Genomic DNA, 26,696 nt, shown 5'->3' with positions numbered 1-26,696 from the left:
ACCATCAAAATTAGATTTTCTTCTGCTTGCAAGAACCATACAAGTCAAAACACAGAATTCCTATTACTGTCAAATATTCGTTCATTGAATTGCATTCAGTGAAATGTATTCATCGATTTACACTCAATATTATATTCTACAGAAGGTGGATTTTAGTTGGCTAAAAATAATGGCATCTATGCACCATTCTGCATCCTGCAAATTACTGATATGCAAAGTATTCCTCTTGGCCATGAGGTGAGAAGTGGGTGACAGACTCTGTCTTTATGCCTCGCTGCATTCATCTATTCATTTTGAAATCTGTCACCTCAGCTGAATGAGCAGTGAAAAAATGAGAGTTAATCTTAAAGGATCAAATCCATATCCCATCTTTCCTCAAGAAGAAATGTCATTGAGCTTGATGAGATCTCTGAATACAGCAAGTAGACCATTTGATGAAAATTTTAATTTGGCAAATTCTTTGTTATTTTGGAGGTAGAACTAGAAGTTTAACTGGGATCTTTGCATGCAGTGGGAATTTCTAGCAGGTCTTTGTACCTCAGTTAAACCTGTTCTTCTGGAACATCTCTTTAGCAGGTAAGAGACTTCCTAAGATGCAAAAGTAGTACAAACCACTGTTGCCAGTTTGTAGGAACATATGCAGAATGTGCTAAGCTCAGGGCACCTCTAGTTGAAGTTTGCAGTCAACTACTGTATTTTAGAGAGCAGCTGGACTACTTTGGTCTCTAGTGTGATTGTGTAGGATCTCTGCTAAGCACTTCCATTTTCACTGCGTGTCCAGGAATCTGTAGCTCCTCAGAATTTGTGAAGAATCATGTCTTTCAGAATATAACTGAAACACTTGAGATACTTTCAAATAAAGTAAAACAGCAGGCAAGAAAGGTTGGCCAGCTCTGCTTTTGAACTCACAATAGACACTTGTGCATGCATCTAGTGCATTATGGTGCATGTGTATCTTTCTGTATCTGTGTCCAGGATCTCTGTAAAGCACACAGGCTCAAGGTGCTGACTGTGATGGTGCATGCACACATTTTGCAAGTAAAGGTTACCAGAAGACCTGGGTTTATAAAAGCCCAGGCTGCTGCACAGAGAAATGCAACAACCACAAGTGTTTCTGTTAGTCACCCAATAGCAGCAGCTGTATGTGGCAGTGGGCAGCAAGGACAGGCAGTGACTGTCAGGTAATGAGGTTGCATTGAATGAATGAGACTCCTGTGGCACAGAATGTGGTGGAAATGGTCCTGGAAATTAGTAATGAACTATGGGTTTTGTACTGTGACAATGGCTTGATAAGTCAGTCCTAACTAAAGGTTCTAGTCCCATTTTAACAGGGATCTCTCATTTTATTGCAGAGTGGTAGGTGATTTTTTGAACATTTGCTGTTATTTGTTTTCTATATTAAATTATAAAACTGAGCGGTTTAATTGCATGTATCAAAGTGCTGCTGTTAAGGGTTGTATCACAGAAAAAGCTGACATATTGATAATTAATGACAGTGAAGCACAACAATAGGATCAACAAGAGTGAATTAACATGTGTTGATTTCTATGTGAAAGAGAAAATTACACTGTAATTTAGGGTACTTCAGACTGGCACTTAAAACACAGAGAATTCTTTGGTCTTGACTATAATGTAACTATTTCTTTTGAGAGTGGAAAGGAGAAAATTTACATGCCTGATGTCTATTTTAATGAGGCTTGCATCGTTTTCTTGTTCAAGCTCTTAAGCTTTCTTGTATATCTTTTCTGTTCAAAGACAGCTCAATTGACAGCTCAAGTGTTGAATAAGTTTTCCACAAACTAACTTTGATAACCAGAATTTTTCATGAATCCAGAAGGTGTTCCTGCTGTACTGCCATCCTGCAAGTCCTCTCTTCAAATCAATGAAAGCAAGAGTCAGCTGCAATGTCACACATTTACTTACTGGATTTTTGCTGCTGCCATTGTACAATAGTTACCCTCCAACCAATTTCCAGATTATACTGCTCATTCTGTTCCACAAACTGAACAAGAAGGATCAGGAAACTGGGATAGTAGAGTAGACACTCTGTTTATCAGAGTGACAAAATTAGCAGAGAATATAAAGATGTAGCTAAAAATACTTCCACTCTTTATGCAAATTACTATGCAGCTTCAAAAATGTGTGTACAATACACATAATATTTATGCAGACACAATCTGCTCCAGGTGTTGAGAGAAAGTTTGGATTTGTTCCTTATTTATGTATATGAATAGTTTCATAAACTGTTCATAAATTTGTCCTTAAATAACAAATTTTCTTCAGGGTATTAAAAAAAGATGATCAGATGGGATCTGAAACATACCTGAATATAACATTTTTAATAAGTTGCAGCATGTTAGAAAAGCACATTCCCTTTTTGTGCACAATGTCACTCTGACTTTGAAAATCACCAAATGAAATTGAGTAATTTTGCCATCTGGAAATTAGACTTCCCATCAAAATCTGCTTTACATTGATTAAGGTATTCACCATTATATTTTAGCACCTGTTACAGTTCTGTCCATGAAGGAAAAAAATCCAAGAATAGCACTTTGACAAGATATTTTAAAGGATTTATTGTAGTAAATTAGACCATTAATCTAGCTAATCCAGTATCCTGCCCTGCTTCAGAATATAGCTTCTGATTTGTCCCTGCTCAGACAGTGTGTTATTTCTCAGCTTCATGGCAATTTGTCACCTGCCTTTTAAAACAATCTTGTCATGCTATACTCAGATGCCAAAGTCATCTATTCTTTCAGAATCTAATTGTTTTCATTATTTATTCCCTTTCCTTTTATATACTTTTTCAATCTAAAGGAGCAGCTGCTCACTGTTACACAACAAATGAAACAAGAAGTAGTATCTTGTTATCTCATTGTATCCACTAAGTGTTAATATGCAATTTGAGTAATAACTCTCTGCATCAAATCCACTAAAGGCGAGGGAAATGTTCACAGTGTTGATTGGAGACTGCAACAGGGGACTCCTGAAAGGAGTGTTTGGTGCTAATTGCAGAGTCATGGAACTACTAACTTTAAGTACAACATAAAGTTAACCAGACCTGAATGGCAAAAAAAGGTCTGCCAAAAATGTCCAAAAAAGAGATTAAAAAGGGAGGGAATTCTGTCTCCTTTTTTCAAAATAAAAACCAAGCTAACATAATTATTCAGTTTATTGCAACAAAATTTCTATCCCATCTTTCCTTTTGAAATAATTAAATTCATTCTGTAACTATGTTAAAGATGATATGCAGTACTATTGCCTGGATAAGTTTTAATGATAGAATTTTTTAATGCCTTGCACTATTCAGATGGTAAAGAAAAGAATTTAAAAATGCTGAAGAAAAGTATAGTGTACAGATCATTCTACTGGAAATTCTAAAAATGCACCAAGTCCAGTAACATACAGCTTTTTACATGACAAAATAAAAATACCTGATTGATTAACTGTACCATACAGTGGTATGCTGTCCTCATGAGGAAAGACGTGAATTGTGTCCTCACCTGGTTTGAGTTTAGGCTTATTTGGAGGGGGAAGGGGATTTTTTTCCTTTGTTAAGAGATTTAATGTATATACAAATACATATATACATATATATTCCATATGTAAGTAGTTGCCTTTCCATTCTATTTAACTTTAACAACAATTAAATATATATTTGTTTGCTTTTTATTGTTCCTTCCGTTATTGTCAAACCACAACTGAAAACAAACCCACTTCATTATCCAGAATTAGCATGTCTCCAGACAGGTAGACTTGCTACCTATGAATAACTTTTAAATAATTAAACAAGATAAAATGAAACAGCCTGGAGCAAGTTCAAGATAAGGTCCTCAGCTCCATCACAACCTAATGAGAAAAATGTACTGAAAGCAATCTTAGGCTGGTGATAGTGGCATATGTCTGACTGCTGTGCCTCAGGAATGCCAATATCAACCTAGGTAATGAATATGTATTCCTTGTTGCATTCCAAGCAGCCTCACTGGCAAGGATTAAAGAATACTTAGATCTTGAGAGACTTTTCCTGTTACAAACTCTATAATAATCTTAAATAATATCTTGTTACATACAAATACTACTTAGAGGATCAATACGAGACAATTGGTTTTGAAGAAGTAGCCAACAGCAGACTTGCTCCTTTCTGCTTTCCTTCAATGACTAGTGAAGACTTGTGCTGGGTTTTGGAGAAAATGATCCCGAGATTTCAGAAGGGGCAGCTGATAAAATGTCTCAGTTTCCTAAAGAACAAAGAAGATGGTTTTGCTTGGGCCTGTTTATTTTTCTCCCAAAGAAAACAGTTTAGGGATTCTTTGTAGGCCATTAAGAGTATCCAAGGTACCCAGTACCCTAAACAATAGTCATGATGGCATGCCACAGAACTGCAGCCACTATTTCCTTTTAAAAAGGGGCTGTGTATAATTCTATCCTATTGATTGCAGTCTACAGCAATCTGCCCTTCCTTCTGCTGTATCTAGGTGCCTACCTCTCACAAAGCAATCTGACCCTAGAGAGGGGTGTAATCTAGCATAAATAATAAAGTTGTGCAGGATGACTACACTGTGATGCCAAAGAACATGGTGCTTCAGTCACTGGACATTGTGGAGAAAGAGTCTTGAGTCTTTCTGCCTGTAAGTCATAACCAGGGTAGAGGATGCTGGAGGGCTCTCTGGTGAGATGAGGCATGTGCAAGGTTGCATGCACTGAGCTATTTACTCAGTAAGGGAGTGCACTCATTCTTGCATCCTAGCATCACATCATGCTAACTGCTGCTTATATTTCACTGAACCATGGGCAAAGGAAGGATGCTCAGAGGAAAGGATTTTTCTTTTTGAGACATTTGGAAACACAGAGTTTCTGCTAGTCTCTGAAAGGTCAACTAGAATTTGCATAATATTCCTAATTTTTGTGTTTTCAGCTCAAACTCCAAAATCACTGCTGTAGGTCTACTTTTGGATAAAATACAGCTCAAGCTCTCAAAGGATAGCCCTCGTGCCATTTTCAGCCTGCATTCATCACCCACAATGGCGTTTTGTAGTTGTAGTGTGATATTTACCTGAGGTGCTGTATTACAGCTGAAGGCCTTCATACAGTCACTAGCCTTATTGCCCATTCTTTCAATGGCATTCTAAGTAGGAACAGCCTCCCATGAAAAACTTTCAGGATCACTGAACTAAAAACATACTGTTGAAGAAGCAATACACTCATAGCAACCGGTCAACTTCTGGTCAGTTCACAAATGTTAAATGCAAAGTATGAATTTAATATATTGGAAATTGGTTTTGATTCCTTTGGACCTGTGTGAGTTGTATTACAGAGTTTCTGCACTGCGTGCCTTGAAGCTCTGAATTAGCATCAATACTGCTCTTAAATATCTAATGCTTGCTTCAAAGTTTCCAGTTTAGACCTAAAATGGAAAGAAAAGAGTTAGGACACTAATTTCCTTCACAGTTATACTCTTTGTAAGGAGAATATCATAGCTCCCATTGCACTGTTTCTCATGAAGGTGAATAGACCTTTTAACAGCATGGATTGTATTTTTGCAAGCTGAAGCGGATATGTACAGGTGGCTTTGCTGCAGAGCCCTCTAACAGAGAAAAGAAACAAAGGATTTACTCCCACTCTTCAAAAGTTTGAAGTGGAGCCTCATCCCCATTTTTGCACACATCAGATAAGCTAGACAGGTAGTACTGCAGCCTGCTTGGTGGTCAGCAATTTTCATGTGTCAGGTGCCTTTATATTTCCCTGTCAGTTCATCTGTGTCACAATTTGTATTACTACCTATTGTGCCAATTGCATACTCTTAGACACTTATAATAGCATTCTTCAGCCCCAGTCTAAAGTATCCCACTGTTCCTGTTGCAAACTTTAGACAGAAAGGTGCCAAACAGTGTGGTGTTCACTTAATGAGATTGCAGCTCTTGACTAGAATTGAACAGTGTGGAATCTTAAGAAGGAAAAGAGCTTGTATTATTCTCTTAAAACAAGTGTGTATAAGCATCTGTATGGGTGCACACAGACTTATATTACAACTCATAATAATTCCCTGCCACTAACCTGCTTGCCTGTTCTTTCCTGCAGCCCAGATGATTTACTGAATGCACTGAACGAGGGTATCAGCCGTGCTGATGTGATCATTACATCAGGGGGTGTATCCATGGGGGAAAAGGTAGGCAACATTTAAGTTTGACTTCCTACAATATATGTAAGAATTTCAAACCAGAGTGTATCATCCAAGCTACTACTTTTGTATTAATATTTATTAGAAATGGACCTTACTTTTGTTGGAACACTTACGTGTGAATTACTTAAAAAAATAATCTTCAAAGCTCATTCTGTTCATTCTTGTTTCTGTAGTGTAGTTGACATAGTACAACAGAGAACCTTTTAATTCTTGATGTGAGGGAATTATAAATGTGTTTTTATTTAAGGAATGATTTATGTAGATGAGGAAGGTGCTGGGTTAATAGCACATGAAGACAATAGACTTTATTTTTAGAGCAGGTAAAATGTAGATAGATTTAAGGTACTTTGAAAGTATTTCGAAAAGCAACCTGAGTATATAAATAGTATTTTTTTTACTCAGCACATCTGTTTCCTGAATGTGCCAAAGCTCTATCTGTTACAAAAATAGTTTTATCACATTTTGCACCTGATAGTCCTACAGAGAATACATATGAGACCCAGTGAGCTGATATATTTGCCTTTTGAATCATTAACAGAATTGTTGATTGAGTTCCTGTTGATTATCCCTGTGCCAAAACCATCAAAGAAAATAGGGATACACAGATGCTGGTGGGGCATAGATGAACCTGCAGGACATTTATTAATCATGACTTATGCGAAGGAAAACTCAAATTACTTTTTGATCCCAAGCTGAATCTGTGAGTTTGGCAGGTAAAATAAACATCTTTTATAACTAACAGATACTAAAGATGGTCATTAGGAGGTGGGAAACATGAGTTGTGGTTTTGTTTACTTTTCTGAGTAGAAAGCACATCATTGGATACATACTGAAAATGGAGAATTTATTAAACCAGTGCAAATAACTTTCAATTATTCCCATTGTCTCCAGTATGCCTAGAAAAATAATCGAGGACAAGTACTGGTCTTTAAATTGGGATTGTGGCAACATAGTGCAGACACAATACCCCTAAGAAGGAGCTGAACTGCTGGTTGGTCTTACAGACATTCAGACTATCAGCTCATTTCTCCCCAGTCAATTTGAAGCAACAGCCTAAAGTCAATAGGCTCTACATTCCACTGATGATCTGCCCACTGATACTGAGCTTTCTGCAGCTTTCTTAATTTTTAATGAAATAGCTATGAACATCCACACAGTAAACAGAAAGTAAAGGAGGGGTTACTGCAATTAATAATCAAGAGTTAACACCTGGCTGAAATGAGTTGCTGCTTTCCAAGTACTTGAACACACACATGCACAAAAAAATGGGCTAACTGCCAGGGAGTTTCAGATTTACTGCTTTCAAAGAGTATCTTCACAGATGACTGCTATGGCCCAAGTCTTTAGCCTAAACACAACAGAAAAGGTACTATATCTTTAGGTACAGGAATTGTCAATAAAGATTAAACAAGTAATTCCATCTGTTTTAATAACTGGATCAATCATGTTTATGCAAAATAATTTAGCTTGAACTCATTCACAAACCAGTTTTTTTATTTCTAAGTAATGTAAAACCAACTACTGTGAATTAGACCATTAGAGCCAAGAAATTACAATAATTACAGTATCCTGGAAAACTATGATTTCTACAGTGCAGTATTGATTTCAAAAGTAGTAGGAGATCTCTTAATCTACAACTGATAGCTTTCATGGCAAAATTTAAATAACTTGATCATTTAAAGTCTTAGCTTTGAATCGTAAAGGGTTTTTTCCATCTTTGACATGGAGAATGTTTTAGTAGTAGGTATTTGTGGGGTGCTCTAAGATTCTCATGCTGCACATGTATTTAAAGGAAATATATGTTCTCCTGGAGTCAGGTTTGGCACCTAAATGAGTCTGTTCTTTACTTCTTTTGCAAAACACTTTCTTTCAAATGCTGAAAATTCCCCACTGGGCTGTAGCACTTTCAGGATATGCAAATTTTCATCTTCACTTGATACTAATTAATTGCTTTGAATGCTTAGATGATGTAAAGCCACTTTGATGTTACTTAATTTTATTTTTTTTTTAATTAAACAGGACTATCTTAAACAGGTGCTGGATATTGATCTTCACGCACAGATTCACTTTGGCAGAGTTTTTATGAAACCTGGGTAAGAAATCTTTCTGCTTAGGCAGCCTAGATAGAGGCTACATCGGGCCAAATATCCTAGTGAAGTGCTTCAGTAGATTTCACTTTTCCAAATATACTATAAACCACAGAAGAGGGAAAAGCAGCAAAATCAGTGCTCTTCAGATTAGTCATCATCTTTATGGGTGAAATTAACTGGAACAGAGATTTTTTTTTATCAGTAAGAGGTATTTCTCTGATAACTGTTGCAACTCAGGTTTGGGGACTGGTGGGAAGCCAGCGTGGTATAAACATTGCCACAGCCTTCAGTGCGATCACAGAGCTCACATTGACATTACCATGAAATAACCAGGAAATATAAGAATATTAAATGGGCAGTTTGCTTAAAGAGTATCTCATTTCCCTTCAAAATTTGCATAATTTATATTCCTACAAGCAGTTCCTTGAGAGAGGTGGAATGACAGGTAATTTACAAAGCTTTGTCTAATTGGCATATTGAGCATAGTAATTTTAAAGTAAGCAGAGTCCTTTATGTGTTTAGCTTGCTCCAGAAAACTGTTTCAGCATTGCTTTTCTGTGCTGTGGCACTGCTCATCAGTAAGTCTGAAAGTGTGCTCTGCAGAGGGAATGAAAATCACACATGTTGAAAACAGAGTTCCCATTTCTCCACAGTGCAAGAGCAGAAAGATGTCTGCACCTCTGCCTGCCTCCCTATGGAGGGCAGTTTGTTTGCAAGCCGGGTCAGATTGGTCCAGCTACACAAGATCAAGCACAGCTTTGCAGAATGATTCCCTCTAGCCCAGAACTGTTGTCACAGAGCAGAGCTGCAAGTGGGTGTTTGCTGTGAAAACAGACAAATACTTTCACTGTCTCTGCGTACAGTCTGGTAAAGAACTGCGTGTGGGCTTACTGCTTGTGCTGCTCCTACCACCACCTCCTTTCCACAAAAGGAATGAGTGAGGAAAAGCTTGTTTCTTCCCATGGTGGATGTAGCCCAAGCATGGAAATTGCTCACTGCTTCTGTCATACTGTTACAACCGATGTAGGGAAGTCCCAGAAGCAGAATCTGCACTCCAGTCTCTGCTGCTGACAAAAATGGATAACTCAATTTAGAGAATTCAGAATATTAAATTCTGGTTCTGGCTTAGATGTAAGAGAACATATTTTTTTCTCCTGGTGACTCCTCTGTAGACCTGCAGCAATGAACTTTAAATAGCTAGCTGGAAAAACTTCAAGAAATGGGGTTTTTCCCTTAAACGTCCCTTTTCAATTTATGCCACAAGAAAGGTATTTCTTATTGCTACCAAAACATTTGCTCATCAGTTCTTACTGAGAATGTAAGTACTCTCTTTTTCATTAGCTGTAGTGCAATAGAAAATATTGTATCTTGGGTTTTATTAACTGCATCTTAAAAGGTTGTAGATTGTGGTTATTATATTGGGAAAAATCCCTTGAGTAAGGTCCAAGAGTGAAGTCAGAATTTTTTGTATGCCTGTATTTGATGTGCTTCATTAGTGCAGGGTCGTACTTGGAATTTACCATCCCTCCACTTGGTCTGAAAGTTGCTGAGCTCATGTAAGGTTATCTTGTCTAACTGCATTGACAGAAGGAAGTACTGAAAGTTTCTACCAATGATGGTGCTGAAGTGTCACACAAGAATTCAGAGTTTCTAGTAAATATGAATTAGCAATTCAATTTTTTGTCCATTGGTTTGTGCACTGGTTATAATAGTTGGAGGTCTGGCACATAGTTCCCATCATGTTAGAGGCATTTTAAAACAGGAACATCAAACACTAACTTCCCCTGTAAACTAGGATATTGATGAGTCTTAACAGATACAAAACTAGGTGATAATGATCAAAGTGCAGCAAATCTTCAAAGTTGTAAACTGTCAACTGCTGACAGTGCAAGTGGTCAGCTCGAGATAAAGCCAAGAAAACCAGCCTTATTATTGCTGCTAGTATAGTTTCTAATGTTTAAAAGGATTTTACTAATATAAAATCCTTTTTTCATGGATGAGTCCCTTCTCTTTGCCAGCCATATTCTTGAACTGTCACATTACTGTCCTATTTGTGTAACAGTAATTGCCCTCACAGCAAGTCACCAAAATCACTGAGCAGCTCTGAAAGGCAGAGAGAGCTCTTCATTGATAGACCTGGGAGTCATCTGGCTGCAGCTCTGCCCGTGGTATCTGAATTTGTTCATCTGCAGACTAGCTGCTCAGAAATACTGCTTCCTTGTAGTACTGTTGTAGAGACTGGAGTAAGAGAATTAGAGTCACCAATGTTATAAAAAATTGGGAACCCTTATATAAAAAACAAACATGGCTCTGTAATTGCATAATTCCAGTATTACTTCATTGTTAATTGGCTTCTGGCATGAAGACAAGATTTAGATTTTTTGATTACTACTTCATTTCCTTTTAGATATTTCCTCTCCAAATTTGTGTACTTAAAACTTCAGAGTTGCATAGCAAGAAAAATTATTCTGTCACCATAAAGAGAGGATTATACCTCCAGTATGGAATAACCAGCAGGTTCTAATGAACTGCTGAGAGAGAGAGATGTCCTGGTTTTTTTATTTTCTTTTGTAAATGTTTTAAATAATACAATAATGTTCAGTCAAATTCTAATGCAGATATTAAATAACTTCCTTTCTCTATAGCCTACCAACCACTTTTGCAACTCTGGATATTGACGGCGTAAGAAAAATAATCTTTGCGCTTCCAGGTAAGATCTTTTGTGGATTACTTTTGTTGCTGTGCATAGATGTCAGACATGAAACAGAATAGTGACACTTCACAGCACCTGTGCCTGGTTTTGGCCCCTAAGGAAGGTACCTGTAAGATTTTCTCAGAAATTTCCAGAAGATATGGACTTACAGGGATGTGCTAAAGAGTTCTTTTTTGTGTGTGTCCTCAGAATTTTCTGGTACAGGTCTTAGGATTTCTTCCACCCAACAATTTCCTTCTATTTTTCGCAGGGGTGTTTTTTCCTACAGCTCCCTGCACCTTCACCATAAATATCCTGTGGGTGTAAGTCAGCACATCCACTCTGACATACTGAAAATGAAGACAAAAATGAGGGAATGCCAAGGAACATGTCACGGAATATTTTTGTTTAACATGCTCATGCTGTGGAACCAAAAGAGGGCAGCACGGCTGCACCACTGCTGGCTGTGTGCCCTGGGAAAGCACTTGTTTAGAATAGAGATTTCCTTATGGATTTCTGTCCTTCTAAATGAGGAGGAATTTATTTTGTTCTTATTGCTTTGGCTTTCCATGAATTTTGACTACACAAGGAATCCTTGTTTTCTTGATAAGCTGGTGGTTTTCAGATGTATCTCTAGTGCTTCTACCCTCTCTTGCTCTAGTTGCTGCAGGACATTTTCTTACAGGAGAGAGATCAGTGGAGCATCCATCTGATTATAGTATTTTTTTCAAAACTGTTGTGTAGGGAAGTCCAGATTTGTAAGACAGTGGTGTTTCACAGGTGGTCATAGACCTCTTTTGTGAGTCAACAGAAAACATATAAATCAGTAGAATTCCCCTCAGAATTTGTCCTAAAGCATTTTGCTACTCTCTTAGGGAATTGAAAGTTATTCTTCCCTTGGTGTCTGGGAACCATTAGTCGTTAATAAAGAGCCCTGTGAGGGTAGAGCCAATAACTATGACCAATTAACTCTGCTCCAGCCCCAGACAAATGTAGGCACAGGACAAAGGTAACAGAAGAACAGAGGCAAATGTTGGGGCCTGAGGAACATGGAGCAGTTCTGGTCAGAGCAGGACCTCAGCACACATCATCCAGAGTGTAGCTTTCAACAGATGGACTTGCCACGTGCTCCTTGCCACACACCTCTGCAGTCTGTACTATATGCAGCACATTGTGTGGAAAGCTCTGTAGAGTCCTTTAAAATGAAATTGCTATGAAACATAAGTTCACTTTCAGCATTTCAGAGAAAACCAAGAGGGCATCACCACCAACTGTTCTTTGTCCTACAGGCAATCCTGTGTCAGCTGTCGTCACCTGCAATCTCTTTGTTGTTCCTGCACTGAGGAAAATGCAGGGTATCCTGGATCCTCGACCCACCATCATCAAAGCCAGGGTGAGAAGCTTGTCCTCTATTTAAAAACTAGAGGTTGAAGCCCAGCTCTTTGGGCTCTGAAAGACTGTTGTGTTTGTGGAATCTTAGCCCTAGACTAGGTCTGGCAGTGGAAGGATGTTCACACAAACAGAGGCACATTCTCAGTCCCTGTTAATGGTAATATTCAGTCCTGTAATGTTTTAGAGTTAGATTGCCATCTAATGGAGTGAGATATAGAGATGTGGAGGCAGCCATTTGCCAATCAGGCAGCAAGGACAATCTCCTGTTTAAAAAAGACATTTGTTTTAGGCTATGGTAAAAAATGCAGAGTAATCTGTGAATATCTAGAGCTGGATAGTTCTGTATTAGCAATAGAAAATACAAACTTTAAAGCCTTTTTGTTGAGTTTTTATATAAGAAACCCACATGATCCCCACCCTAAGAAATATAAAACTCTTCTCACTTTTCTAATAAATCATGGATAGTGTAACTCTATTTAATATAGATTTAAGGCATGTTATTATAATGTCTTCTTCTTCTGTTTTTGATTCAAATAAAGTACCAAGGCATACATCAACTTTTGTAGTTTTCTAAGTGTTCTTGGCTATGCACTCTTCTCTTACAGCTTATCCCGTGTCTCTTTTTTGCCCTTCCTCAAGCATCCAGATTTCATCTCACAGCTAAAATATTCTAAAAGAGAGAGCAATTTGCAGTGACTTTCACTTTTGCATGTATTTTCCATTATGAGCCATCACCCGTATGTCTTTTCATTTCAAAGATTGGCCATTTTCCTTTTGTCAGAGCTAGGAGGATTTTGAATGCAAATACCATTTTTATCCTTCTGCAATGTAATCCAAAGAGACCAGGCTTTTTTTTCTAGAGAAATACTATCTGTAAACTCTCAGTAAAGGAAGAGTTTTGGAATATTCCACTTAATGCACAGAGATTCCTTCAGATACTTTGATACTGTAATATCACAGTTGTATTTCCTTAAATACCGCAGTCTCTGCCTTCTACAGCTTTTGATCTTGCACTAGACACCATCTTACCTCAAAATGCAAGTTTTTGAAAAGACTGTTTTTAAGGAAAAACAACTGAACAGATTATTCCATTGTCTTAGACAGTGCAATGTGAATGCATGACATGTTCATCCTTTGTTTTTTAATCCTACAGTTATCATGTGATGTAAAATTGGACCCCCGCCCAGAATATCATCGGTGCATTCTGACTTGGCATCACCAAGAACCACTACCTTGGGCACAGAGTACAGGTCAGTGCCAGTCACACAGACTGACAGACACTCTCACACAGCCCTGCCTTCCTAAAGAGGTGTCTGGGAACAACCAAGAGTGTGCACAGGTTGTTTTCATAGAACCCACTTTATGCAGGCTGATTTACTCACACATTTGTGCCTGTGCATACAAATACATTAGTACAAAATTTAGTGCTGATATGGCTTGTCAATTTAACCATTAAAACATCCTTTATTTGAATAACCTGCCTTATACACATACACACTATTTGTGTATGCTTGAATATGTGCATAAATTCCTTTTTTTTAAACATCCACTAAGCTTACTTGCAGTCAGGCACACTTGCTTCTTTTTGCTGTTGTGCATGTTGTACACAAGTTGGGGCAGTGGTAGGAGCAATACAAATAAAAGAAGTGTGATTTTAGCTGAACTGGAAAAGTAGGAAAGATAGCAGAGGCTATAGATGTTCTCTTAAAACAGAGTAAGGATTTATTAGTCATGTTTGCCACCTAGGAATACTTCTGAATACTCAGCTGCAGTTAAGGTAAATACTAGATTTGAATACTGGTTCAGCTATGTACTGCTAGAAAGCAGACTGTGACACTTTTGCAAGAGATTTAGGTCCTTAGACAATTGTCTTTTTGCTATATCCAAATTGTTCAACAAAAAGCACCATATGTGAGGCTCCACATGGAAAATATTAGTTCAGTTCCGGACCCTCATTGCAAGAAAGTCATTGAGATGCTGGAGAATTTCCAGAGACAGGCAGTGAACCTGGGGAGGGGTTTGGAGAGCAAGTTCTGTGAGGAGTGGCTGAGGGAGCTGGGGGTGTTTAGCCTGGAGAAAGGAGAATCACAGGAGATCATATCACTCTCTACAGCTACCTGAAAGGAAGTTGTAGCCAAGTGGGGGTGGCAACAAGTGACAGGACAAGAGGAAATGGCCTCAAGCTGCACTAGTGGGGGCTCAGGTTGGACATCTGGAAGAACTTCCTCTTGAAAGTGCTGTTGAACATTGGAACAGGCTGCCAAGGGAAGTGGTGGAGTCACCATCCCTGGAAGAGTTCAAGGAACAACTAACTGGACATGGCACTTAGTGCTATGGTTTAGTTGAAATGGTGTGTTCTGTCAAAGGTTGGACTTAATGATCTTGGAGACTTTTTTTGGCCTAAATTATTCTATTCAGAGAGAATAGAGTTAATCAAATTTATTCTAGAACAGGATATTAAAAATATTCTAGATTGTGATGATTTTAATGTTTGTACAAGTGGAATAGGTGTACAAATTGAAAAATCATTTTGATAGGATTAGCAATTTAATAGGACAAGATACATGGTACAGATAATGTGGAAGGCTGGAGAGGAAAACAATCAGAAAAGAGAATGATGGTTTTGAGAGCCAGTGCAGTGACTAAATCTCCACAGAGTTCTCTGTTTCCATCCACCTTGGAACAGAAAGACCCAAGCTCCATTAATAAGTTAGCCACATAAACATTTTCATCATAACAGCTTTTGTTTGTTGTACCGTGTTGCAGTATTTGGAACTAACTGAAGAGTGCACTGAAATTGTTCTGCCTCTCTCCTGTAGGGAATCAGATGAGCAGTCGTCTGATGAGTATGCGCAGTGCCAATGGACTGTTGATGCTACCTCCAAAGACAGAGCAGTATGTGGAGCTTCACAAGGGGGAGGTGGTGGATGTCATGGTCATTGGAAGGCTATGATGTCACCAGCAAGAGCGAAGCTTTGATGCATGTCCACATATCATTGACTGTATCCTGTAATATGCAACGGCACAGCTAGTTTTTCCGATTTGGATAAAAGTTGATCAGTATAGTCAACATCTTGAAATATATTTCAAATGGAATTTAAATAAATACCTTTTAAAAAAAACCTTTAAAACAAATCTTAACAAAGAAATTTATTCTGATTATATCAAAGCAACTTTTTCCTTTTCTTGCAATTGCTTTGTGTGTTCAATGCTAGTTCCAATAGCAGTAGCTTTTAGTAGACAGCAGTAGGTGCCTGCAGAACTTGTGTTTTTTCTCATCTTTAAGATACAACTACTTACGCTCTTGAAACAAGGCTGTCTGCTTATTTATACTAGCGTAGACAACACTTGGATTTCCCTTATTAGTATGCTTCATAACCGCTTCACAGAGAGCTTCTGCTTGTTCTTTATCTTGTATCTCGTGTTGATGTGCACAGTGCCAAAAGCAGAGTGGCTGCGCTGGGAACCCAATGAAGCCCCGAGGTTCTCCCACCTCGCCGCGCATTCAGGGATGTCTCTTGTCCCAGCAGCCACCCAGCTCAGTACTCTTGGGCAGTAACTGGATACCTTTTATTTCAACAAACAAAAAAATTGCTTCCTTAAGTGCTGACAGCCTTTTTAACCAATACATTTAAAAATGTACAGAACTAAAAACTAAAAAAAATCAAAGACTGATCTTGTACAGATATTAGTGTTACCAGCATTCGTGTGGAAATTAAATGAGCAAAGAAATAAAACTAATGTTAAACAACTCTGTACCATAACATTTTCTGTAATGATATTGAAACTTAAATGAATAAAAAAAATCCTCAATCATTATTTAAAATTTCACCTGTTCAGCCTTGTTGTTTGAAACAAAAAAGCAGTGATTTAAGAGGGTATTTGGGGTGGGGGAAGAGTGTAAGGAGGAAGAGAAATAGTATGTCCAATCTAGGGCCTTCCCTCCTGTACGGTGTCATGAGTGAACTGAAACTACAGAGTGAGTTTTGTCTAACACCTCCCAAGGGACAAAACAGAAGCAGCACTTGGAGGTTGGGTGGGGTTACAATCAGACTAATCAAAGCTGGAGAATACTTCTTTTCCCCATATAAATTGCATAGCATTCGCAAACACCTCTTGTGCTGCACTGTCTGGAATTTGATAAAGTGTTCTTTTTCTTTTTTTTTTTCCCATGACATACGGACTTTTCAGCTCCCACCAGATTGTGTATTTTGGTAGCTTCATGTTTCATCTGGGATTAAGACCATAGCAGTGCCCTACAACACCTTGTTTCTTGGACTTCATGGGTAAAATGCTGTTCCACCAACTCCATTTGTGAAGCCACAGCATTTATCTATAGTATTTTTGGAAGACTTAGTCAGGGAGAACACAGAAAATTTAAATCCTGACTGCCACAGTGGACCAGAGCCATAGTTCTATGATAGTTCTAGAGCATCCCCCTAGGCTGGTTTTAAAACCAAACTCAATGGCCTCCCTATGTGAGCCATTGCAAAGGCTGAAGGCAGGTAGGCGTACACTGTGTTTGGTGGCAATCCAGGGATTGATTGTTCAGAGAAACAATAACACAACTTGCTGATCATAGTTTTTTTTGTTCTGGACTACATGTCCACATTTGTGATCTCTCTATGTAGCAGCAGGGTGGTAGCAAATTAAATTCATGGATGCCTGTTTTTACTGTACTAATAAACCACAGAAGGAAGAGAGAAGTGGTTTAACTCATCTCTGAGAAATATTGCAGAACATTGCCCATTATAAGCCAAAGCATTATTACAATGTAGTTAAGGGTTATTATAGGCAGCATGTGTAATGAAAATCAGAAGGTTATAAAGGGCACCAAAACATAAAGTCTCACTAGCAATCAAGTTCAATAGTTTTAAAGGCAGAGTCTACTCCTTGAGCACATGCATTTGATACATTTGGATATAGAACTTTGACATTTTCACACTCTCCCACCTCTATTTCCTCAGAGGAAGTACAAATGAGGAGTCAGAGCTCAAATGAGGCTACATTATCAAGCAAAAGTTGGAGCTGACAATTAATGATTCTTATACTCTTACCTGGCAGGAAACTAAGACTAACAGGAGAGTAGATGTTGAAATACTCAAGCACAAAATTTGCCAAAACCTTCATTTTGCCTTAGCTGGCAAATTGAAGTTAGTTTTTAGTATGGGGGAAAAAAAATAATGAAAATTGTCTGTCATTTTTGCTGGTGCTTTCCAAACATTTCTGATACACTTTTATCTCAAATAAATTCAGGAATATATTCCCAACCTAACATTTCTTTTGTGAGGGTATTTTATACATTTCCCAAAATTACAGGTAAAAAACTCTTTGCTTGAATGCTTTGTATCTACAGTTGCTTCTTTCTTGATTCTAAAGCCAGCTGGTGTTGCTCCCATGTAAAAGGTGAAACCTAAGAACTACAGGTTAGACATGGAAGAGTATTCCTGCATGTACCAAAAAAAAGCAGAAACTCCTCTAGGAGAGGACGACAATCAAAGTCACAACTATTGATGACAAAGGGTTTGCATGGGCAGAACAGCTGTTGCAGCTGGTGATCATTAAAGCAGCAATCTATAGAACAAAATATAGCTTCCCATACCTGTATTTGATCCATAAGTTACAATTAAGTGCCTTATCCTCATGACAAAGAGCAACTATAACCCTTCTCCTTCCTGCTGCCCACTGGTCTCAAGAGACAAAGCACAGCATTTTCAGCATGATACTGTCAGCAGCTGGATTTCCATATTTACTCCAAGGGGAAAAGCCACACTGGTGTTTTTTATGTGTTTTTTTATGGGGTTTTTTTTTTGGTTGGGTTTTTTTCAAACTTGACTGTTGTTTTCTAGTAAATCTATCCTAGCCTCCACTCAGAGAGATGATTGTCATGCTGGATTTAAAGTCAGCATTGAAATGCAGGCAAATCTTGGGTAATTTGTGGGGAGGAAAAGCCTGCACATTTTGCAAATGTTACAACCTCATGAGCTGCTGCTAGCTGCATGTTTTCTGGAAGGGCTCAGTGACTCACATTCAGCATTCAGTTAAGACTTGCTCTTTGCATTTGTGCAATATCTCACACAAGCTGATAAAGTTCTTGGAATAGGAAGCCTTCAAAAGGTGACGCACAGAGGCTCAGTAGCTCTCTAGTTTTAGACTGATCTGGCTCAGAAGACTTGCTCTATCCCAGCACCATACAGCAATACCAAGCATGCTCTGTCCTCATGCAAGGACTTCTGCATTTCCATGGACCCAAGTTGTGTTTAAAAATACAAGAAACCAAGTAATTTTTGCAGAGTTAATTCACAAGCAAAACTGAAACCTTATTGTACTCTACTAACTCTGAAGATTATCTGAGCACACCACAGAAGACAAAGGTATTACCCTGACCTTGATAACCAGGGATTGAAAAATAAAGTTACCTCAAGAAAAGTATAAGATAAAATTAAAGGTAAGTGTATATATAAATATACACACACACGTATATATATTAGCCCACTGGACTGACAAGGAAACATGCAAAGTGGTTTTTGTCAGTACCTGGCATTCTCCTCATGCAGATATTACTGTAGCCCAAGACAATATAACACATTAATGTGTCTGACAAGAGCCTTTCCTATTTAGGTCTGTCTGTTATGGCAAAGTAACCAGTGACTTAGTAATTTTGAAATGTTGTGCTGGTTGGACCACTAAGGGGGACCAAATTTTGTGACCATGTACAGACCAGACCTTGAGCCAAGAAGCCATTATGGACGTTTTCAAGCACACCTCCCTACACTGGCAATGACTGATACTAGCAGGAGAAGCTTCTATGGGACTACTTAAGAAACTGCTGAGAAGGAAACAACACCAGAATCATCCATGCACTGTGTGGCCTGTGCACTTTTAGCTTTTTGGGTTTGTTTTTTTTTCAAATTGGCCCTCTGCAAAACACTGGCCAATAGTTCACACCTCCAGAGAAGTATAAATGCATGACAAGGAGATAATTATCCAGCTTTTAAGTTTTATCCCCACCCAGTGTTTGTGGCAAAAACACCCACATTTTCACAGTGTGAAGCAGCATCTCCTCTGTTTTATTCTGAATCTGCCATCTCCTACTTCTGTTTGATGCTTCTTAGTTATTTTTTGTTGGAGCAGACAAAGAGAAGTCATCCTCACTTTGCCAGCCATAATTTTATAGATAGCTATCTTCTGAATTGAATGTCCTAATCTATGTAGTCTGCCCTTTGTGGTCACAGACCATATGCAAGGGTCTGTAAATTGGATGATTTCTATCACAGATTCATGGAAACATCAAGGTTGGAAAGGACCTTCAAAATCATCAAGTCCAATCACCAATGCAGCACTGTCACTGTCATCCCTAAATCACATCACCCATCCCTGTTGCTCCTTTTTCACCCTCTTCAGGTTTACTATATTCTGTCAGAAACAAGGAGATCAGAATTGCATACATGTTAAAAGGCACCACTGTCTCGTACCAACCACATCATGATGACTTCTGTTTGTTCTCTATTTCCTAATATTTTTCTTCTTCAGTACTTCTGACTGGTATGTTTTTATGGATCTTAAAAATCTCATGGTTTATTGGTAATATTCTTATTTTCTTAAAAGAGATGACCTTAAATTCTCATGCTTTTATTGGTAGTATCCAACCTGGGAACAGTAATTATAACTACAGTTTAAGAAAATAATTTCCTCATATGAGTAACTTTACTTTCATCTGTGTTAAATTTCCTTAGCTGTTTTAACTCACTTCCACTCAATTTTGAGCAATCCCTGTGCAGTTCTTGCTCCTGGTAAATGGGTATCTTCCTGGAATTTAGCTGCCTTCAGTTCAACCTGATAATGGAGACTGCAGTGATTACCTCCACTGAGGATCTGTTCTACGTTTTGTGGAAAGACCTGCTTTGGTGGTTTGACAACTATGCTGTAATATTGATACTTTACCTTATTATGCCTGATCTTTTCTTGTGGTTTCTTGCCAGCTAGACTTCTTGCTGTTGCTGACAGTCTCTTCAGCTATGCTCATTTCAGGATGCTGTTGCACTGCTTTGGAGAACTGCCAGACAGCCAAGACCATCCTCTTGTATTCATGAAAATACTGCAGAAAAAAAAATAATTTGGCTTAATATTTTTGTATAGCTTTCTTGTATTTGGATGAAGCTGCTGGAACAGGCTTGTTCATGGTCAAGGCTGATGATCAGTCTCCAGAGATGTGGCTCTGCAGAGCTTTGTGGCTCAGGGCATGGGCTGCACTCAAGAGAATGAGCTCAGGGAGTTGTGTAGGCGAGTGAACTGGAGCCAGTGCTGATGACAGCAGGTTGGTTGTGGTGTACTGTGCTGCCTGCCAGGACTTTTGTGTCAGAGCTAGGTAGCTATTCATCACTAAAGATATTGAATAATGAAAATAAAAATGGCCTGAGAGCTATTTACCTTCTGGTCTTAGGAGGGGAGAGGCACACATGCAGATGCAATGGTACTTGAGCCCATCTCAATAAAAGATAGCTGACACCATGCATCTATGACTGACTTTCTGTAATTTACTCCCTAAAGGTCAAATCCAATCAATTTGCCCAATGTGCTATGAAAAGCCAGAGAACAGAGCAGAAGATAGGATTTAATGTGCTCTTGTCAGTCTGCATTGCAAAGGAGTCATGCTGCAGCTTTCTCCATTAGCTGGATTTTTGCTAAGAGGTGGTGACTAGGGTTAGATTAAAACAAAAACTAAAAACCAAAACCAAACCAACACAAGACAAAAAAAAACCCACACAAAAAAACCCAAAGAAAAACCTAAAATAAAAACAAACAAACACACCCCCCCGCAACCAAAACAACAATAACAAAAAGCCAAGTTAACAGTCCTTTGTTAAGGACTGGGATAAAAAGCAGACACACTAATGATCACAAAGAGGATGGTGGGTGGGCAAACTCAAATAACACCTGGCCCAAGCTTCTCCAGGCCCATCACTTGCAGGCACAGCAGAGGACACAGGTACAGGGCAGTCAGATGCCCATTATGTATGATATTCAGAGACTTCTTAGCAAAGGAGAGTATGTTCTTTTTACTTCTGCTCCCATCTTCAAGAGCAAGTTTCTCCAGGTAAAAAGTCCTTGAAATGAAAGCATTTAGCATGCTAAAGATAAAATTACTTGCAATTATTACAATTTTTCATTTTCTCCTTCAGCTTCACAGGTACTCTTCATTCAGTTATTCTCACTATTGCTTTTCTGTGTTTACTACACACAAAGAGATACATTTCCCTTCTCCTATAGACTCACTCTGCTCACATTTTAAAGGCAATAGTTCAGAAACCCAGCAACAGCAATGCTGCAGATTAGAGAAGAACAGAGATTTATGTTTTCATTTTCCTTTGTGTAGTCCTACTCCTTCCTGTAGCAGCAGCTAGAACTGTTGTAGATAAAAAAAAATATGGTTCTGTGCTACCTCATTAAGGTTGTTAGCCACCAATGGCAATTCAACCCAGTCAAAATCAAAGCCAGCCCTTCCTGGGCAATCTCTCACCACTTGCAGATTCTCCTACCCTTGCTGTGTAACCACCCTCCCTGCCTTTCATCCAGCACTGGCCAAAGCCCTGCAGGACTCTGGCAACAGCCTACACCCCTACAATTCTGCATTCACAGTGTGTCCAATATGTGAATTCTATTTACATGCTGTACCTCAGCAGTGTTTTTCACAGGATTTCACTCCCTCCCTTTGTGATAATTATGACATCCTTTGGTCTTACCTTGATTAATTAAATCTTGCATTGTTGATACACTTGCAGAATGTTAATGAGCTTTGTCTCCTTTTTCAGGGTACTTTATGATTTATTCCTGCTTTATTTATCAGACCTAATTTACTACAAAGAAGGCAGCTGCCCTAACCAATCAATCCAAGAAAATAGCTCCATTACTGATTCATTTACACTAAAATAAAATTTAAAAGTAGCCTTTGATCTTTTTTACATACTGTATCTCACATTTGGGAGGAGATTCTACTAGACATACAGCAATTTAAAGCACTGCCCTTCCTCAAATTCCTTCTTAGGACATTTTTTCTCTGATGCCTGTCAAAACCAAGCTCTGGCAATGGTACATAACATGCAATTTCATTATCAACTTAATCATATGGTTATACTAGCAACTTTTTCTTCTTATATTTTCTCATTTTTCTTTCTGTAATTTCATGTCTCACACTAAATTACCTGGGATATTTTTCCAGTCTGTTTTAGTACAGCATTTAGCATGATCCTGGTTCAAAACCATTAACATCACAGTAATGCTAGAAAGACAGTGAATCATCAGAACAGTGTCTCTCCCATCATGTTTACACTAGGACAAATTATTGATAATAGTGCTCAAGAGGTTTCTGACCACAGCAATCAGATATCCAATGTTTTGAATTACACATTAAGAGCGATTTGCAATCATCCTTTATCTTTGTTCACCTTCTTTCCCTTCTTTTCATTTATGCATACTCCTGTTTCATTATTCCACATTCTCCTCTCTCCTCACCAGCCCAGCAGATAAGCTCTAGGGCCACCAAGCAACTATGAAATCAATTGGTAGTGTGGTCTCTGATAGACCATATGGCAAATGTCAGCATTGATGGAGCTTTTATTTTTTTTGTTCAGGTTAATAAAAAATAGAACCCATTTGTCCACAACTGACCCAACTGATCCCTGTGCTGTCAATCCCTGTTCACCAACGCCTAATGTGATACTGCAGCACACCCATGTTCCCATAGGAAAGTATGAAGAACTTCTGGAAACTCTCACAGTGGCCATCCCACATGAAATATGTGGAACTTACCAGGTGAGTTAGCACCTAGAAGTGTTAAGTATTTCTTTGAAGATTAATTAAGAAATACAAATGGATTTTCCATTTCCATACACTGTTTTTCTTCTTTTAAGGGTGACTTTATTAACAGACCTCGTGACCCTGAGACGAAAGCCAGTTTCTACAGAGCTCATATTTACACTGGCTCTTTGTCTCACCACTATCACCATAAAGTTAGGAGAAACAAATTTAAAACACACCTTTTGGCCCCACTCCAGTAATCATTTCAGGCCAATGCTATCCATATACACATAGATTAAAAAATCACTGCTAATACATAATAAACCTTTCTCTAAATATATCAGAAGCTGACAGCTGGTAGGAAGATTGGGATATAGGACTCTCAGGAAATAAGACAGTAGAATAAAGGCATTGTAGAGACAAGAATGCAAAGAATGTGAGAAAGTAAGTAAGGGGGTTATAAAATTTCTTAGCTGATACTTTCCTGCTTCAACTATACCTACAGAGCCACCATTCTTTTCTTGTCAAAGACTGGATCCTTTACCAACTTCTGGACATAAGCTGACCTGACATGAATATCAGCTCCTGTATGTACAGCCATTGTTACTAGTTATTCAATGTAATAAAGTCAAGATCCAGAACTAGAATCTCTATTTTTCTTTACAGAATAGATGTTTTATTTTTTTCCAGTCATACTTCCAGTAGAGGTTTAATAGCTTTAAGTGTTGGCTGTTGCTCACTATTGACTTCTCAACTTTAACATCTTCCTTCACACACTTGTCCATTTTGTTAAGTCATGAAAGTATGCATGAGCCCTTGTTCAATCAACCTCCTTTTTTGTCCACATGCTCTTACTCTGTGGTCTTCTTTATTGCTGGGGTTTAAGTTTGGATTTTCATTTGTATTATTATATCCTCCCTGTTCTCTTCCTGGTTAGACAGAAATCTTTCTGCACATGGGAGACTTACAGGTATCCCTACCTCAGCTGCTTGAAAGAAGACAGAAAGATTTTAGTAGGGATTGGTGTCAAAATCTGGATGGGCAGAGAGCAAAGATCTTATCTCTCTTATCTTTCCCAATAGGAGCAAAAACAGAAGAGTAAACACACAGAAAACATGAAAACTAGGTATGTATGTTTGGAAAATGAATCTAATATATTTAGTTTCTGCTGCTGACTTTGAAAAGTAAAATGTGTCATATTTTTGTCTTCAGAAAATATGCTATTGCAAAACATTTGCAGGTTTACTGTAGAATACAGGTTTTAGTTTCCAGACTTTTGTTTCTCAGATAGTTGTTCAGGGCTTTTGAAAGACCATTTCAGCAATAACCTTTTGGGTTCACAAAGATGGGCAATCAAGCAAAAGTGCATGAATATTCAGTGACTGAAGTGCCAGTGGTCTCCTTGAATGCTGAAGGATCTGCATACAGATAGCTTTGATTTAGACTCCCAGTATGTGAAGGAATCATATAGTGTGAGGCTCACTCAATGTTTCCTTTCTGCCCAAAATCAGCAGTATGTCCTGGCACCAGAAATCTGTCTTTTCTGCGTCTCCTGCACTGCCATATGCACCCTGGCTTGCACAGAAAAGGAGCAGATTTTTTGTCGGTGGTGTTGCACAAACTAAGCAAGTAAAAGTTAGATGGCAGAAGGAAATGAAAACTGTCTCTTATATAAGCATCTGCACCACAGCAAAGAAAAGGCTTCACCACTATCACTTCCCAAGCTACATGTACACATCAAGTGATGTGCTTGGATGTGTACTATGTTCAGATGTGTCATATATAAGTGCAGTCCATAACATTTAAATATCTCAAGTGTGCCTGCACCTGAAAACACGACTTATTACATAATTTACCAATATTTGTTTCTACTGCAGACAGAAAAGAGACTAAAAGAGCACCTATTTCATACTCATCCTGGTAGATAATGACATTACTAGGGCAAGGCTTATTTATTCCTGAGTTTGTTGGAAATGGTATAATCCTTTTTCCTACTTTTTTTAGGTCAAATACAATGAAGAAAAAAAGTGGGAAAAAATACTAGACTTCAGGTATGACAGTTTTTCTGCTATTTATTCACTTCCCTATTGCTATTCCTAATTTAATAATAGATGAGAGAAGCTGAAACTTCATGGGTTGCAAGTTCTTTAGAACTAATTTTCCTATGTACTCATTGCCAATAGATCAGCAACTGTTTGGCCATATTATTAGAAGATACCCTGTGCTTATTCCCTGCTTGAGAATATCCTTGAGAATATAAATTAACTTAATACTCTTTGAGGGCAGCTCATGTGTAATCAGGTTCCAGTCTGGAACACTGTAAGGAACTAGTGAGTGGCAAATTTAAATTCTTGATAGCACCCATACTGTGAAGAAGAGTGAAATAACATTCAGTATAACTGGAAATGCCAACATTATTTTCTATGGGGAAAAAAAAAATTCTAGATCCTGTTTATGAACAGAGCAAAGTAGCACTTACTGCCAAGGTGGTCCCAAAGAAAATGTTTCTAACAGCATATTTTCTGCTCAAGGTACTTTTGCTCAAGTAAGTACTTGAATGACACAAAATTTATGAAGTGCTGTTGTATAAATTTTAAATGTTGCAAAAATACAGATCAGCAAGAGTATTTTCATACTCATCAATGCACAGACTGGGTGCAGATGCTTACCATCAGTCTTCACATAAACTTACACATTAGAAGTGAAGAAGATGAAAATTGTACAATGTTGGTAAATTCATTATACAGATTTTGAGTACTCCTATATAAGGCGCAGCTGTTTATATTAATCAGAAATTATTATTTTGCTAAAAGAGGTAATAGGTATGAATGATTTCATGCCAAGATATGCTGCACATAGTAACTAATAGAATGCAATAAATTTAAGATTTAATTAGGAGTACCTCCCTCATAAGCTAAATACCACATCTGGAGGAGCATTGCACACTGCCTACAATAAAACATTTATTTGCATTCAAACAACCTGTCTGGATGCAAATAACAGGGCCATCAGAAATAACCTTATCTTTAGGAAAAATGTTAAATCCATCAAAGTATAGGGATCAGACGCCAAGCAAGGAGTGATAGTTCTCATGAGAAATTACATTAATGAGATATACTCTTTCAAATTCTGAGAGCTGAACTGTTGTTAAGTAAATGTATTTGCCCCAATTACAAGTATGTCATAACCCAAGATAAGATGACGAGACAAGACTGAAGAATTAACAAAACACTTCCACAAAGACTTTCTGCAGTGGTAAATGTGACAACGGTGACCATAAAGCTCATGACATTTGTTCTGAAGTCATTAATTTGGCAAAGCAAAACCAGAATAACTAGTCTTGAGCATTGTGCTTCTCTTGACTGACTGAACAGGTAGATATGGTCCTTTAACTGCAGAAACCACAATCACTGAGAATATCCTGTGCTGACTAAAACTGTCACTCTGACAGGCCTTGAAGAGGCAAGGTGTGGCGAAGGACTGCTGCCCCATGCAAATGGAGCTGCTATTCAGCCTCAGTTTACTGGAATCCCATCTAAAATGC

At 38.2% G+C, this 26,696-nt stretch overlaps 1 protein-coding gene across 24 annotated transcripts in view; it reads left to right on the top strand.

Annotated features, from left to right (window-relative positions):
- GPHN (gephyrin) overlaps positions 1–16,184 on the top strand; it is a 268,916-nt gene extending 252,732 nt beyond the window's left edge. For all 24 annotated transcript variants that reach the window (XM_058807892.1, XM_058807902.1, XM_058807893.1 and 21 more), the window contains 6 exons: positions 6,079–6,166; positions 8,201–8,274; positions 10,917–10,981; positions 12,253–12,356; positions 13,509–13,605; positions 15,175–16,184. In XM_058807892.1, coding sequence (XP_058663875.1) covers positions 6,079–6,166; positions 8,201–8,274; positions 10,917–10,981; positions 12,253–12,356; positions 13,509–13,605; positions 15,175–15,308 — 562 coding nt within the window. In that variant the 3' untranslated portion in view covers positions 15,309–16,184. The remainder of the gene's footprint in view (positions 1–6,078; positions 6,167–8,200; positions 8,275–10,916; positions 10,982–12,252; positions 12,357–13,508; positions 13,606–15,174) is intronic.
- Positions 16,185–26,696: the final 10,512 nt, after the last annotated feature.

This window comes from Ammospiza caudacuta, chromosome 6, assembly GCF_027887145.1.
Source record: "Ammospiza caudacuta isolate bAmmCau1 chromosome 6, bAmmCau1.pri, whole genome shotgun sequence".
NCBI lineage: Eukaryota > Metazoa > Chordata > Aves > Passeriformes > Passerellidae > Ammospiza > Ammospiza caudacuta.
This window is presented reverse-complemented; position numbering and strand designations above follow the sequence as displayed.